General features: G+C 38.6%; 5 protein-coding genes across 5 annotated transcripts; 3 read left to right on the top strand and 2 right to left on the bottom strand.

The window, feature by feature from the left end:
* Positions 1 to 97: 97 nt before the first annotated feature.
* Positions 98 to 934, top strand: L201_000742 (uncharacterized protein; the record flags this gene model as incomplete). Its single annotated transcript, XM_066216541.1, has 6 exons — positions 98 to 178; positions 244 to 338; positions 424 to 521; positions 591 to 713; positions 788 to 843; positions 911 to 934. 6 exons carry the CDS (start codon positions 98 to 100, stop codon positions 932 to 934), a joined length of 477 nt encoding a protein of 158 aa, XP_066072638.1.
* Positions 935 to 3,966: 3,032 nt separating this feature from the next.
* L201_000741 (uncharacterized protein) lies at positions 3,967 to 6,834 on the top strand (the record flags this gene model as incomplete). The annotated part of the gene is made up of 9 exons (XM_066216540.1): positions 3,967 to 4,545; positions 4,611 to 4,805; positions 4,864 to 5,103; positions 5,158 to 5,310; positions 5,370 to 5,525; positions 5,584 to 5,688; positions 5,740 to 6,479; positions 6,546 to 6,750; positions 6,814 to 6,834. The coding sequence occupies 9 exons, from the start codon at positions 3,967 to 3,969 to the stop codon at positions 6,832 to 6,834; spliced, it is 2,394 nt and encodes a 797-aa protein (XP_066072637.1).
* Positions 6,835 to 7,250: 416 nt separating this feature from the next.
* Positions 7,251 to 8,232, bottom strand: L201_000740 (uncharacterized protein; the record flags this gene model as incomplete). The annotated part of the gene is made up of 3 exons (XM_066216539.1): positions 7,251 to 7,485; positions 7,620 to 7,753; positions 7,972 to 8,232. 3 exons carry the CDS (start codon positions 8,230 to 8,232, stop codon positions 7,251 to 7,253), a joined length of 630 nt encoding a protein of 209 aa, XP_066072636.1.
* Positions 8,233 to 8,591: 359 nt separating this feature from the next.
* On the bottom strand, positions 8,592 to 10,703 carry L201_000739 (uncharacterized protein; the record flags this gene model as incomplete). The annotated part of the gene is made up of 8 exons (XM_066216538.1): positions 8,592 to 8,944; positions 9,013 to 9,059; positions 9,146 to 9,692; positions 9,762 to 9,771; positions 9,836 to 10,010; positions 10,077 to 10,109; positions 10,169 to 10,237; positions 10,306 to 10,703. The coding sequence occupies 8 exons, from the start codon at positions 10,701 to 10,703 to the stop codon at positions 8,592 to 8,594; spliced, it is 1,632 nt and encodes a 543-aa protein (XP_066072635.1).
* A 2,538-nt stretch (positions 10,704 to 13,241) lies between these two features.
* L201_000738 (uncharacterized protein) lies at positions 13,242 to 16,199 on the top strand (the record flags this gene model as incomplete). The annotated part of the gene is made up of 5 exons (XM_066216537.1): positions 13,242 to 14,461; positions 14,545 to 14,634; positions 14,685 to 14,860; positions 14,920 to 15,317; positions 15,390 to 16,199. 5 exons carry the CDS (start codon positions 13,242 to 13,244, stop codon positions 16,197 to 16,199), a joined length of 2,694 nt encoding a protein of 897 aa, XP_066072634.1.
* Positions 16,200 to 16,235: the final 36 nt, after the last annotated feature.

Raw genomic sequence — 16,235 nt, 5'->3', positions numbered from 1 at the left:
AAGTCTCTTCAAGCTATACCTTATCCACAATTAAGAAATCAGTCAGTCGTTATTATAGTTGAAACAAAGGTAGCTCTCATCACCATACAGCGTGATCATGTCTTTCGATAAAGAAACCACTCCAACAGCTAACACCAAATCTGATCGCGGAGCTAAATATAGAGGTGCTTGTGTAGAAGTGGGTTACAATCAAGCTCTTAGACAAAGAGGTTTATTTTATGCTGATATCAAAATCATCATTAGGACCTTCAACTTCCACCAGCTTTTTGTTTATCTCAAAATGCACCTATATCACATGCTTTAGAAGCTGCTTATGAAAGAGAGTTTGATCAACTTCCGTAAGTGGATGTATATCTGGCTATCAGTATCATCTTATTATGGGCTATTTCTAAGATGTAAACGTTGATCTTCTATTTGAAACAGCATATTGAATGAACGCCGGAAACCTATAGGATACCTTCATGTGCCAACATTGAAACAGAAATTTCAAGCAGGTTCAATAAGGGAAGATGATCCTGTTTGTGAGTTGTATGATTTCTCTAGGTAAAAGTCAATCATGGTTGATTATCGGATTTCTTGTGATTTTATAGCCAAATCTGTAACTCATTTTCCACTTTCTTCCAAATCACACCCTTATACTGTAATACAACCTTTAACACCTTTAGAAGAATTAGAACACTTCTTTATTTCAAAAGGAACTGATTTCGCTTTAGGTATGTTATGCATCTCCATTCAACATTGTTATACGGTTATAGCTAGTTAATGAAGAATTTTCTTGATTTTCCAGTGACGGATGCAGAACGTAAATGGGTTCTTGCTGTAGCAACCAAAGATGATTTGGAGGTATGTCCTGGATTGCATTCTGTCGTCTATGTCAAAATGTCAATGCTAATAAGGTGTTTTATTTTAGACATTTGTGAAAAGAAGAGGTTAGTGGATTATATCACTAATTTAGTACAAGGGAATTGGAAACAGGATATTTTGTATATAAATATATAACATGCATCAACATAATTGGAACTTTCATTTCATGTCGAATCGAATAGTGGAGAAATTTCATAGTTGTCATGGTATTTCTTGTCATGATCATCTACATTCATTAAATAAAGGCTATGACGCATTTGCATCTTCACTTTTTTGCGTAATATAATGTTATTGCCTCCACACCTTCCAGTGGTATTCACATTAAACAACATTCGTTGTTGGTTACTTATTCCATATTTGATTACCGCTCATGATCAATCTTAATCCTTCACGAAAGCAACGAATATAAGCTCAGCGAAAGAAGAGATACCAAGGATCACCAATTGTCAATTAAAATATAAACACTCTAAAAAACAATGTTACCTATAAATATACCTCCTGGTATCACAGAGTTCAAAACCGCTTCATCAGTGTACGAAATAACCAATCACAGTAATACAACCAAACGAACTGTGGTAGATTTTATCTTTCTATTAGTTGATCAATGTGAAAAGAATCGCGGCCAATATACAATGAATCCTGGTTCATTCTCAATACGTAGAATCACTCATGGTGTTTAGGCTTGATTAACATTGGAAAACTCGGTATTCTTCATCTTCATTCCAAATACGGTTCTATATCCATCATGCGTGCCAACTCAATTGGAGACTGATGTCCTCAAATATGAATTCCGAACAAGATGAAAACAGCTGAATAGACCAAAAATCCTGATGAAGAAGGTGGATTTAGCTATAATTTTTAGGGCTAATTGGCGGAACTAGGCTTCGTTCTTTTCTTCTCTTCGGATATTGTACTGCTTAGAGTGTTGTACATTTATAACTTGCGAAAGCTACACGCCATACACTATGCATGCTTTGCATGACCATGTTACAGTATGTATGTCTTACTGCTTAAGGGGTTCTGATAATAGGTGTGTGATTTGATCTACATTAAGACTATCGTGGGAAAGTTAGGCTACCCCCAGTGATATATATATATATATGATCCCGCAATTTTCTGTGGTGCCTGTCGATTTGAGCTTTGGTTTTCGAGTTTTGATTTTTGATCAAAACTGTTAATTAAAGATATCTTATTGCTCGCTTCTAATTCTACAAATTACATATCAAGATAATCAAGATGGCTGGTAGACAAGGTAAGTTCTTCGCCGTCTAACTCTACTGCGAGAGCTGAGCTTATAACTTCCCTTCCTTACCTTTCAGGTGGTAAAGGTTAGTGTCGTCCTGCATGGTTTTCGCGAGAAAAGGATAATTCATCTCAATCAGACTTCAAGCGAGGAGCCAATTGAACAATACATGTTATTGCATTAGATGCTTTATAACTTTATAACTTGGGAATAGGCGCAATGCAGGCTGGAAAGACAGTAATGATGTTGAAAATATAAGCGGACGGAGACTGATATATCCAAATTGCAATAATATAGCTAAACCTCTCAAGGCCCCCAAAAAGGCTTCTAAAGAGCTGTAAGTTTCAGTATAGTGATTCAATCATATTGCTAACGAATTGGTGCTAAATGAACAACGACATTCTTTCTCTTGTAATGATTAATAGCGATGAAGATGATCTTGCTTTCAAGGAAAAACAGAAGAAAGAAGCTGCTGAAATGAAAGCTGCTGCTGCCAAAGGTGTGTACCTCTTTGCATAGCATACATCGGCTATCATCGATTTCGTCAACTTACTTCGTTCAAATACTGATGCTTACGATTGTATATATATAGCTGGTCAAAAGGGTCCTATGGGTGGAGCAGGTATCAAGAAGTAAGTTCAACTTGCTATGCATGGGTATCGTCATCATGAATCTCCCTTTCACCGTCAAGTCTCTGCCATACATTATATGTACAACGCTGGCTGACTGATTCTGTATATTCTCCTTAGATCTACCAAGAAATAGATTATATCCAACTTAAATATTTAGCCATAGCAGGATACGGTTTGCAAAGATAGATTGCGGCGTGTTTGAAACCCATAAAGGATCACATGCAGTTGGATAGCACTCCTCGTGAAAAGCAGGCAATATCAGTGTCAAGTGAACTCAAGTCACCCCTTGTGTTACTGGGCGCAGACTTGGTGTCAACTCATAACCTGTCGAATGATGTTAATTCTATACGACTAATAGTACTCGTACTAGAGCTTGACAATTGCTAGTCAAAATCATTAGCGCGGTGATCAAGGGTCTCCAAATTCTATTGACAACAAACAAGTTTGTAGATGAATTGTAATCGAGTCGTAATCGTTAAGGAAGTCGACTACAAAACAATTTGTAATGGTTATTAAATTATTTATGCTAAATTTCCGTAATTTCCCTAAGTAGGATAGTCTTTTTAGCAGGTTTAACTTTATTTGTCCCTTAACCTATTTGACGCACGTACCGTTTTTTGTTGTTGTTGGTTTTAATTCTTGTCATGTTCAGCTAAGTTAACGTTTCAATTCACTTTGTATTCAATCTATTTCAATCTCTACCTATACCCACATATAATATCAGTCGATCTCTATAATACCCAGATATCAACTCGGTCATCATTCACTCACCCATTCTGGACATAACTTACTTTGCGATTGATCGAAAGGCTGCCTTTTAAATCTACCTTTACAACAACAAACCATCAAAACGCGATTTAACGCGTCTTCCTTTGTCCACAGGTATATATCACCGTCACCGAAATCGATCATCGCTTCTTTCAATCTAGACAAACGAAGGGTTAGCCGATCGTCCTCACAAGACTATTGAAGTATACCTAGAACAGACAGAAAAGCTTCGCCAATTTGTTTGTGTGAAAACAACCCCCATTGGTTCTTGTTGAAGTCAACCTTAGAGAATTAACCGATTTTTACGTGAAGTGTATATTATCATCTCGATTATTCGCCTACATCTTCAGATAGACCAGCTGGGTCGGCATAATTCACCCAGAACGCACTGAGTGCGGGTAAGATCTTAATCATAACTCATATCACCGTAGCCTTTAGCTTTCAGTCACACCGCTCAACATGTCAACAATGACGATGACGGCCTCATCGGGGGGTATACCAGGAGGATTAGCTTCACCAAGTGGATCATCACATTCACATGCATCTCGAAGATTAACAAATAGAATGACGAATCGATATAGTGTCAATGCTATGTATAGTTTAGCTGCAGAACAAGATGTTGAATTAGAAGATGAATTAGCTAGAGCACAAAAAAGATTAAGAGATTTAAAATCTAGAATATCGTCGCAATCAAAGAAGAATTTTGTTTTAGAACGTGATGTAAGATATTTAGATTCAAGAATTGCGTTATTAATTCAAAATAGAATGGCAGCAGATGAAAAAAGAGAAGTTGCAGAAACTTTAGAAAATACAAATGCTGAAGATGAATTAGATATGTCATTATGGCCAGATGAAAGAAAAATGAATCAATATGCAAATTTATTTTTTTTACTTCAATCTGAACCAAGACATGTCGCTTCTTTATGTAGATTAGTTAGTTTGGCTGAAATCGATACATTACTTCAAACTGTTATGTTCACTTTATATGGTAATCAGTATGAACAGAGGGAAGAGCATTTATTATTGACTATGTTTCAAGTGAGTAAAGGGCCTAATTCAGCTTTTCGTATAGTTGAATGAAGCTGATAGGAACCTATTGATAGAGTGTACTTTCCGCTCAATTCGAGACAACGACAGAATTCGGTTCCTTGTTACGTGCAAATACACCAGTATCGCGGATGATGACCACATATACACGTAGAGGACCGGGTCAAAGTTATTTGAAGAGCGTATTAGCGGATAGAATAAACAGTCTGATAGAACACAAGGATCTCAATTTGGAGATCAATCCTCTTAAAGTGAGTTCGATAGCCGTATGCTTAGTCATTTAGTCACACAGCTAACTCTCTCATCTAGGTATACGAGCAGATGATACAGCAGATAGAGGAAGATACCGGTACACTTCCACCTTCACTACCCCGTGGTGTGCCACCAGAAGTAGCAGCAGCCAATGCAGACGTTCAAGCTATTATAGTACCTAGATTGACTATGCTGATGGAAATTGCAAACACATTTTTGGCGACTATCATAGAAAGTATGGATACAGTGCCATACGGAATTAGGTGGATATGTAAACAGATTAGAAGTTTGACGAGGGTAAGTCGAAATGGCATCAAATCATTGATATGTGGGATACTGATATTTTAGTAGAGGAAATACCCCGACGCTTCAGACGCCAGTATATGTTCCCTCATTGGTGGTTTCTTCTTCCTTCGATTCATCAATCCTGCTATAGTCACCCCTCAGGCGTACATGTTGGTGGACGGCGTTCCAGCGAAACACCCCAGGAGAACCCTTACTTTGGTGAGCTACAGTATTAAAGGTGCCAACGGCTAGCTTACTCATAACTTTGCCTTGTATAGATCGCCAAAATGCTGCAAAATCTCGCTAATAAGCCGAGTTACGCCAAAGAGCAGTACATGATGTCGCTGAATCCATTTGTGGAGAACAATAAAGTTAGAATGAACCAATTTTTGAATGCATTGTGCGAAGTTGGAGATTTCTACGAGTCCTTAGAGGTGAGTAGGGGATATTTGAGATTTGGTAAAATGCATATTGATACTCCCTATCCAATAGCTTGACCAGTATATGGCGTTATCGAAAAAGGATTTGCAGATCAACATCACGCTAAATGAGCTGTATAATACCCATTCGCTACTAACGCAACATATGGAAGTGCTGGTGAGGCTCTTGATCATCCGAGCAAGTTCGCATTGCTAATAGCTCTCCTAGTCGCCCAATGACAAACATCACTTACGAATACTGCTAGACGACCTAGGGCCTGCGCCTGGCCAAGTACCACGTAAAGAAAACCGATCCATCGAATTACCGTTGTATTCTCGATGGGAAACACCCATCCAAGATCTATCAACCGCATTGATGTCAGACAGTGTAACTCAAAACGATATAAACTATATGGAAGCTAAATCTATTTTTGTTCAACTATTAAGATCTATGCCAGCTTTAGCTGATAAACGACCTATTGATTTACCTGGATTAGCTGAACGAGCAGCTACATCAAAAGATCCAGTATTAGTTAGAAGAGGTATAAAAGTACAAGCATTATTATCAGAATTAGAAAATGCTCGTGTGGTGGATATAGAAGATAATTATAAGATTATACAAGATGAAGTTTCAGCTGAAATGGTACATCTAGGAAATGCAAAAGAAAAAGTTGTATTAGAAACTCGATCATTAGAAGCTGTATATAAAACTATATGTGACCATAATAATTATCTAAGATCACAATTGGAACAATATAAAGCATATTTACAAAATGTTAGATTAACAAGTTTGAATTCATCAAAAGATGGTAAAAATTCACAAACTGGTGGTGGTGGTATAGGTGTAGTCACTGTTAATGGGAAAGAAAAGAAACAAATCAAAAATCAAGTTTTAGGTCCATATAGATTTACACATACTCAATTTGAAAAAGAAGGTATTATTATGGAAAGTAATGTTCCTGAGAATAGGTAAGTTGCCTCGTCCTGTTACCTTTAAGATCGCAGCTAATTGTATTTACTTGCTTTCTCTTTCAGACGAGTGAACATCTACTTCAATATAACTTCACCTACTCCAGGAACATTCATAATAGCACTTCATTTTAAAGGTAGAGAAAAACCAATTTTAGAAATGGATTTGAAAATCGATGATTTGTTAGAAAAACAAAAAGATCAACAAGCAATGTTAGATTTAGAATATGTACAGTTAAATGTACCGAAAGTTTTGGCTTTGTTCAATAAGGTGAGTGAAACGGAAGTTTTGATAAGAAGTTTTAAGCTGATCTGTTGCATTTCTCGCGTATAGTTATTCTCCAAACGAAGATAGTGATACCAAGAATCAGTCCCGGGAATATATGCGATTTTCTCTTCTCCTTCTTCCCTTCCCAAATAGCAGATAATACCCTTTTATAATAATTTGATACCCCTTTCATTCCGATATTATACCAATCATTCTTGGCTATTTTGCTCCTTTTCAACCTCTTGTTCGGATGTGCCGGGCTTGTTCCGAATTTCCCAATTATGGCTTGCGCGATATTTGACATTAGAGATATCCTTTAATTCATTTGGGTCAAGTTCATTTCCTATCTCTTGTTTGAATTATCTATAAATTCATATACATAATGTGATGTCACCGCTATTTAATTCAATCTCATAATTTCACTAGCTAATAACGTAATTGCGGCTCTAAACAGGCATGAATGAAACAAAGAAAATTGCGATAAACATGTTGATATTCACCTTTTAACTTCTAACACCTTTTCTAAGTGTGAAATTCTTAAAATCTACTTGTGCACCATCACCTTTAGGTGAACAACCCATTACACCTACAAAAGCTTTTTCAATTGATTTTGAATTTTCATCACCAAAAACATTAACTTCTCTTATCATTTCATCATTAAGATAAATTATCAATTTTTGATTTTTTAAAGATATTGTGAATCTCGTTATATTTGTATTTGGTTTAGGTTGAATTGACCTGTGATCATGGAACGACAAAACAATGAGAAGAAGTTTTTTTTTTAGTAATTATGATTCTTTTTTAATTACACTCTTTATATAGGTACGAGTACGTATGTATTTGGATAAATCAGAGTTTTATAATCAACTTACCAATCTGAATAAGGTGAAGTTACAACTGCACCAGCCCATACTTTATCATTATCAAACTCTAAACCAGCTTTAACCCATGTAGTTTCATTTAAACGAAGGAATAAAGTTGCTTGATCACTATAAAATAAGAAAATCTTTACATTAATATATATTTATAATCACCTCCCTTCTCCCAAAAGAGCCAAAAGAGACAAAAGTTTTCCGACTGTTAATGGCTAGTTAATCAATCATTCAATACTCTTCTTCACTTACTACTACAAAAGCCAAAATTAAAAAATCAGAAAAAGATATCACTATACAATAACACAGAAAGAAAAAAAAAAGTAAATTTCATTTGATATGATAGACTCACTTGTACTTTTGGTGCTAATTCAATTTCAACACTAATTTCAAATCCTTCTGAAGGTGTGATATCTTGTTCAAATCCATAAACTACACCATTTGTTGAATTTATATCTGGAGTTCTCCACCAATCAGTTTGTTTTTCAGTTATAAATCTAACATGATTGATTGAATAATAATACATTAAGTCAGGTGCATTATCATTTAACCAATTCCATTTTGGATTTGGACTGTGAACATCATCGTCCCATGGTACACTAATAACACTCATCTTTGGGCTTGGATTGATCGATTTGTCTAGTCAGTTTGTTCGAATTGATTTTCAAAAAAAGTAGATATAGCTGATTAGATTGTCTCACTTCGTGTTCAAGTTGAATGATCAACGTACAAAACAGTAAGATAGGGAAAATGATGAGTTATTGGAAGTTTACCATACCCACATAGGTGCTTTGACATGTTGGTTGACACGGGTAAGTTATAGCATTCCTCAAACTACCAGCTGTTCGGTCTCACCCGGCCCGCTTATGATTGTACCAACCGATATCCGGTTTCATGTCTCTATACTAACAATGTATAATATCTATGGTGTCTAAGAGCTAGCTTGAGATGCAAAATACAAACGACAATCCCCTATAAACCCTGTATAACACCTGTCTCACCTTCATCGTTTTCACCTTTAACTTCTTCACCCTCTTTCAGAACTTTCCAACCTCTTCTATCTAATGAAGGTATACCGTGTCCTCCTTCTTTCACCCATTCCCACCCATCTTCTTCTGTTACCTTCACAGGTCCTCCAGCTGTATGTAGATCTCTCGCAGCAGCAGTTAGAAACTCAGAGACTGGTCTTAAAACCCATCTTTGTTTAGATTTTTTAGGCGCCCATAACGGAAAAGGTCCATCGAACCAACCTAAATGACCACCTGATCCTGTTATGGCTGTTATTACATGAGATGAAGCTTTTAGTTCTTCTAATGGCAATGCGGCTATTGATCATGAATCAATTCACACTGGCTTATTGCGCATTCCATATGAAAAGGTACATTTCACTCACTGCAGTCGCATACTGGATCATCGAAAGCGTTAATCGCTAATACCGGTCTATAAATGCGGTCAATTAGCTTGTACTTGAAATCATTTTTCAAATCAACTAAGAGACTGGATTGATTCTGACAAGGAACACTTACACTCTGATTCTGTCCACTAGCCTTCGCGGACTGGCCCAGTGATAATACTCGTCCGCATTTTTGAACGGCCAAGCACCAATATTACTAGGACCACCAATTTTACATACCATTAAATCATCTACTCTTCTCAATCTAGTATTTGACCCCATTATCTTTTTTTCTTCTTTCAAAGAATCGATAGTATCTTTCACTAAACTATCTTCATGATCAAAAATCGATGGTTTCGAATTATAAGCTTTAAAAAATAGATTCAAAACATTTTTACCTAATGCTGAAGAGTATACCCTCGATGTAAACCAATCATGATCTAATTTATGTGACATCGCATTCAAGTCCCATGGACAACCTAATATGATACCTGAAGACAACAGTGATGATTCTCCTGTTTCACCTAAATATCTTGATAAAACTGATGCACCAAGTGAGAATCCTATACCATATAACGGAGACGAAGGGTATCGATTTCGTATAAAATGAAGCGCTGAAGCTAAATCCATCGTTGTTCCGGCGGAATACATTTGAGGTGTTGTTACAGGTACGCCAGCACCTACGAAATGGGTCAGGTCAGCCAATTGCCTGAGAAAAGAACAGGAGTTTCAGCTAAACGTTTGCTTACATCCTCTAAACTAAAAGATGCGGATTGAGTTAGCTATAGATAATGGTAACATGTGCCAGTGTAGACCAACGTACATTGACTACTATTGCTCTTGCGCCCATTCCCACTTCTTGTTTAGGCCTGATCACCCAAGATAATACGTTTCTAACATAAGATTCGTGACTTCCTCCAGTAAGACCGTGGCACACAATGACTGTCGGCGTCTCTTCCGGTAGACTTGTTCCATTTTCAGGTGTCATATCAATCCCACTAGGGTAGTAGATGCGCCTCTTTCAGCTTCATCATCCGAAGAGAGACTGAAGAGGACTAGCTTACATTGTTCCTCCATCTGGCAATCGCAGATATGTTCTGTTGGCATTGTAAGCTAAATCTTGTACTAATCAGGTACGCTCAGTGTCAAGACCTACCTTGTATAATGAACCTTATCTACCTTAGTAAAATCAGCTAAGACGGTATAAAAAGTCTGCAAATGACCACTGGTGATATAGCATCAGCTGATCATCAATCACGTTTGTATTAAGCTGCAGATATGAGCTCTACTTACTTTGGCGCCCACCAGGAAGGCTTGAAGACTCCTTCTAGACTCTTCACATTCTCTTTAATCCATTGATCTACTTTCACAGTCCTTCTTCTATCATTATTGTTTGAATTTGATACACCTTTCTGACTTAAGCAGATTGTCGCAGGCTTTGTAGGTATAATTTTCACTATTTGTCTAACATAATTTGCTATCCCCATTAAACCTGCTAATGCGAAGAAGAATTGTGAAGGAAATGTCAAAAATTCTTTTAATTTGAACAAAAAGATATTCGGTCGTGACCTTTTGGTGAACGGTTTATATGGAAGATCGGTGTCACTAAAATTGTCAAGTAAACCGATATCGTCCTCTATTTCAGTTTCCGAGTCTGGATATGTTGTTGTGATAGGTCGGCTAGAATCCATTTGATACTGTCTCAAAACTCGGACCATCGGCGGAAAGAGTCGTACTTATGATGATGAAGATGTTGATTGGTAAGTCAAGTGAATGTGGGAGCTTTACTTGACAACCAAGATGACTTGTAGTATTGATGGAGAAAAAGATGGAAAGGAAGTCGAAGAACGATAAAATCGTAGTCTACATTTATTAGTTGAACGACATCATCGTTTCTTCGCTTCTCTTTACCCCGGTTATTCAGGACGACACGTTTAAAGCGTTTCAGAATAATTTGATTCCGCCATCAACAACGCAATTTGATGAGATAAACACGCACAGACCACGCGAAGAGTATCATACTTAACCTTAAACGTACTACAAAGAGGTGACAGGTTTGTGCACCATGTTTGCGGTTACATTTAATTTATTGCTTTTTCCATCACCTTGACTACCAGAATATGAGATCTCACTCGGTATCTATCTGGCTAAAGTCAACAACAACCTACCCATTCAGCCAACTATGCGGATCTTCTCAACGGACAGGCCAAATAAACGTTTACGCAGATTATCTGATACAGCTTCAAAGAAAAAGACCTTTGTAACCATCTTGGCCCAAGATGCATAGTACAGCATGAAGCAATTTGTGGATTGGCAACCTGACAACCAACTTATCTATAATTCAATTGATGGATCGTTGGCTACTTGATAACCCCTGTTCCTCATGTCTCAAAATGGCTCAAACCGTAAAGCTGTTTGTTTGAAGGATCATCCTTCGATCAAGGCGATTCATCGAATCCGGCCGTAATGAAGAGATCGAAAGGACGGTATAGAATGATGATAGGACATTACCCCACTTTGTATTAGAGTCTACTCGACGGCTACATCAGGGTAAGTAGAATAGACATTTCTCCCTTTGCTTTGCGTTATGGGATAAGTGGTAAGCGAATAGGAAGGTAGTCTGTGCTGATACGTTTCAGATGCCCAAGCTCCTCTCCACACTACAATACAAAGGAGAGTCCCAAATTTTCAAGATCTAGAATTCTCCGAGATACTCACTTATCTCTCAAAAGTTATTTATTATGCCCTGACACCCAAATCATCAAGTGCTAAATCCGGAAAGAGCAATAGCAAAGAGTCGTGAGATCTGCATTCCAGCTTTTGTCGTCAAAGAAGGCGATGTAAAAGGGCAGACTGTGGCTTGACTACAGCGCTATCAAAAGGTTTTCGCAAACTAGAAAACCTTAACCAAAGATCTTCGGTAAAAAACAGCTACAAATCTCAGATTTTCAGATCCAGACCCGTTTGACCGACAATCATGTATGATAACTTAGGGCGCTTGGAACGATCAAGAAGTTAAAAAAACTTGAAACACAAACATTTCACCAGATAGGAAAAAAAAGAGGGTATTCACCTTTCATCCAAAACATGGCATCAACCTTGTGGTGTGAAGCAAAAGTTCATTAGAAATTCGAAAAAAAAAACAGAAAATGTCTGACTGTACCCGTTCGCTGCTGGTCATTTCACAGATCACATCACTGTATAAGCATGTTTGGAGCTGGACAAGATCTTTATTTCTCTCTAATTTCTGTTGGCATGGTGAGGATTACGTTCCTTTCACTCACAAAACGCAAAGATGCGAAAGGTGTATCCTTTTCCACCTTTCTCTCTTCCTTATTCTTCCTTTATTCTAACCCCACTTCAGGTACTTCCTTACTTTCATATCATTGTTCTCGACTTCAAGCTTATCACCAACGCCTTCACTAAGGTCTTGCAGACATTACACCTATACATATATCATTTTGAACCGAACACTATACTAGAAGGGCTCATTTCCTTTGTGTTGTCCTACTCCTTCCTGTCAAATCGTACATTTTCCCTCGACTTTTCCCAATCCATCAAGCCAACTTCGTCGAGATATCGATATTACAATCTTCATCCCTCAATTTTTCAACTAACTTAGGGACCTTTTTGATCTATCAGAATCTCCGCATCGTCTCGGTCGTCTTCTGACGAAGCAATTTGGGCTATGATCTGCTTCTAGTTAAATCAGATCAACTTACTTCTAGATAGTAAGTCATTTGCACGAATGTCACCTTTGTGTATATGTTTTTATCTGATATTTGTCCTGAACTTCTAGATCTCTTCGAAACTTTCACACCGATCCTCCACATCGAAGTCCTTTGATATCGGCCTCCGCATCAACTGATACATCAAAAAGTCGAAACCAACGTTCCTTTATCCTCTTACAAAGACTGCGAATAACACATATAGTGGAGATAATTTATCGAACAACCGCAATCCTTCCATCATCATCTTCACTTTTCATCGCCATCGATATTCCCTGGAGGAATAAGGAGCAAGTACACCTTAGGAAAATCTGTGCTTCTAAACTTTGAACCGAAATTTGCAGGGTTGCAAATCTAACTCAGGCTGGTGAGTCATGGCATGAGTGTCTAGCTTAATCAGAAGACAGTTCTGACCATGATATTCAGATCTCAGGACACTGTTACACACGTTTCCCATTTTACATATTTCGCACCTCCCCACAAACCTGCTAAGCATATAAGATGTCACCAATTGATTCGTCATTGACCTTTCCACTTATCAAGGATGAAGAAGGGGATTCGCAACTGCCTCAAGGAGGTGTAGATTTGCAGTCTGCAAACAACATGGAAAACTCTGCTTCAGCATTCTGGACTAATGCGTCTGTGGACAATACCATACAACCTGCATCAACTTTACCAATGACTCCAGCTTGGTCTATGGGAAATCTTAGCAACCGTTCAGGTCCATCTCAAACGGGTTTGAATACACCTCCCATCGATAATTCCAGCAATCGAGGTAACGCCATCAACCCAGCGTATACTACATCTGCTTCCGTAAGCGACAATATCAGTTATCCCTTTTCAGCCAAGCCGAGTAACATTATGTTTCGACCAAACAACGACCTAATTCAAACACCATCAACAGCCAATACTCAATGGTCCTCAACCACAACTTCAGCTTCTACTATTGACCCGTCTTTTATGACTTCCATGCCACCACCACCTCCCAACACTGCTTCTCAATCGATCACTTCGCCTCCAATCTACAGCGGAATACCGGGGATAAACGGACATCATGCTTCTCATGCATCCTTTTCAGGCGCTTTGACAGGCTTGACACCGATGTTGGCGGGATTCACCACTTCTAGTCCGACATTTGACAACAACGTACAGAACTCGCTGCCTAATTCAACAGCCCCTTCACCTATCGGACCACAATTGACTAGACCTGGTGGACCGATTAGAACCTTTTCAGCAAGTGCAGCTATACCGCAAACTAGCAAGAAAAGATCAAACACCTTGATCAGTTTAGCCTCATCTTCTTCCACAGCTTCATCACCAAGCTCTTTTCCTTACCCTTCACCTAGATTTCCAAATTTGTTGATGAACACTCAACCTATTATTCATCCTGGTAATCCAGTTCACCCTTCACCAGGACAAAATCGACTCAATCGACAACCCTCAGTGCCGATCATGTCAGGTGGTGATCCCACAAAAAGGGTGTTTCACCCTAGTCCAGCAACAGCAATTTCACCTGCTATAGGCCTAGGCTTGTCCCATATGCCGCTCGATAACGATCTATTTGGAAATCACAGGATGGGTATATCAATGGGGTATAATAGTATGCCAATGGGTATGGGAATGGGAATGAGATCCGCACCTCCAATGGAGCCTAAGCCACCAAGATTCAAACCAACGAAGGAGCAGTTGGATATCTTGATCAAATCGTACGAGGAGAACAAGTGAGTCTGACATGATTGATCAAATGAATTATCATGGAGTTGTCTAGGATGAACACTGAAACTCTATCCTCTAATGTACTCAGAAATCCCGACGGTCCAGCTAGGGAAGCTTTAGCTAAGCGTTTGGGTTCAGACGTCAGGCCTAAGACTTTGCAAATTTGGTTTCAGAACAGGTTAGCTGCCTTGATACTCTCGATGCGGCACAACTAACCATATACTTTAGGAGATCAAAATCTCGAGCCAAGGAAAGAGATGCCAATCTACCCAAACCTCTTCATTCTCGTGGAGGAAGTGCATCTCTTGGTCATCGATCGTCAGCATCTGCAAGTCTATCTAAAAGCGGTAATAAGAATGGAGCAAATCTAGATGCACTCAGAGGATTGATACATGATGATGATCGTAAGTACCAGCTGAGAAGAATATAGGGTAATTCGGCTTATTCATACTACCATCAATAGTCAACCTGATAATTCTCCCAATCTCGGTATTATCGATTGGTAATTGGACAAGATTCTTAATGCCTGGTACTGGAATCTCACATCCTGACTTAGCGGCATCTCTACGCTTCCCGCCATCAGCACAATCTTCGCTATACATGTATGTTTTGCATCAAACAGAAACGTTCAGAATCGAAATTCCAGTCAATCCAACTTCCATATCGAATTTACAATCAGTGCAGAACCCATCCCTTAACGCTGAAGCTGTAGCTATCAGTTTCGAATTATCGATGAGTACCGCTAAATATGCTGCATGGCATCAAGATGAAGTAGATACAGGAAGATGGAATGAAGTAGGAGATTTTACTGGTGGTGAAACTCAAGGTGGAGGGAAATGTGAATTAACAGGTGATAAAGAGGTAAGTTTGTATCGGTGGAGCGGACCTAATCTATTGAAACGGGAAATTCTAATGAACTTTCTTGATCATCAGGTTCTACTATCAGCTTTCTCGAAAGTCCAGCAGTACCTATCGACTCAAACATTCTCTCATCCTATCGCAAATGCTCCTCCCGCAATTTCGACAAGAACTGCTCCGTGGAAATATCCACAAATGTCAGCTTCAGCTACATCTGTTAGCGGCATGGATACACCTCCTTTCGGCTTAGCACCGATTATTGGTCACATGCAGACTCATCAAAGACAGCGGTCGTCTTCACAACCTGATCTACAATCATCCTCCTCGGGCGGTAGTGGTGATTCAGTATCATTTAGTGATTCTGAATTTACCAGTAAAGCATTGCATTTCCCTCATCACGACTTTGATGGTTCTTCTGGTCAAGTTCCTCTTCCCACTCCGCCTGCCTATGGAGATCACAGTGCACAATCATTGCAATGGGATTCATCGTTGACAGCTCAAAACTCGATATCCAACCAATTGCAACAATGGGGATTTCCAACGAACTCAAATACCACTAATAACTCAACAAGTATCCTGAACACATCTACGTCGTCAACTTTGGACCCATCGTCACTATCAACCGAAAAAGATATCAACAAATACAATCCATTTGCTACTCTAAATTCTGGTGTAACACAGAACAATCAAAACAACAGTGGTATGAATATCGATGATAATAAGATCTTATCAGGGGAATTCAGTGAAGGTTCAAGTGATATTGATTTAGGTACACCAACATATGAAGCTGAAGGTCAGATGTCTACGGAAGACTTAGCTACAGGGATGAAATCGGGTGAAGATAGATCATTGAATGCTTTAGAGACTGCTATGATAGAAGCATAAGCTGTAACGGAAGACAACTTTTCCGCGTTGAAAGGT

This window comes from Kwoniella dendrophila, chromosome 1, assembly GCF_036810415.1.
Source record: "Kwoniella dendrophila CBS 6074 chromosome 1, complete sequence".
NCBI lineage: Eukaryota > Fungi > Basidiomycota > Tremellomycetes > Tremellales > Cryptococcaceae > Kwoniella > Kwoniella dendrophila.
Note: the sequence above shows the minus strand (reverse complement) of the source record. Positions and strands in the feature narration are given on the sequence as shown.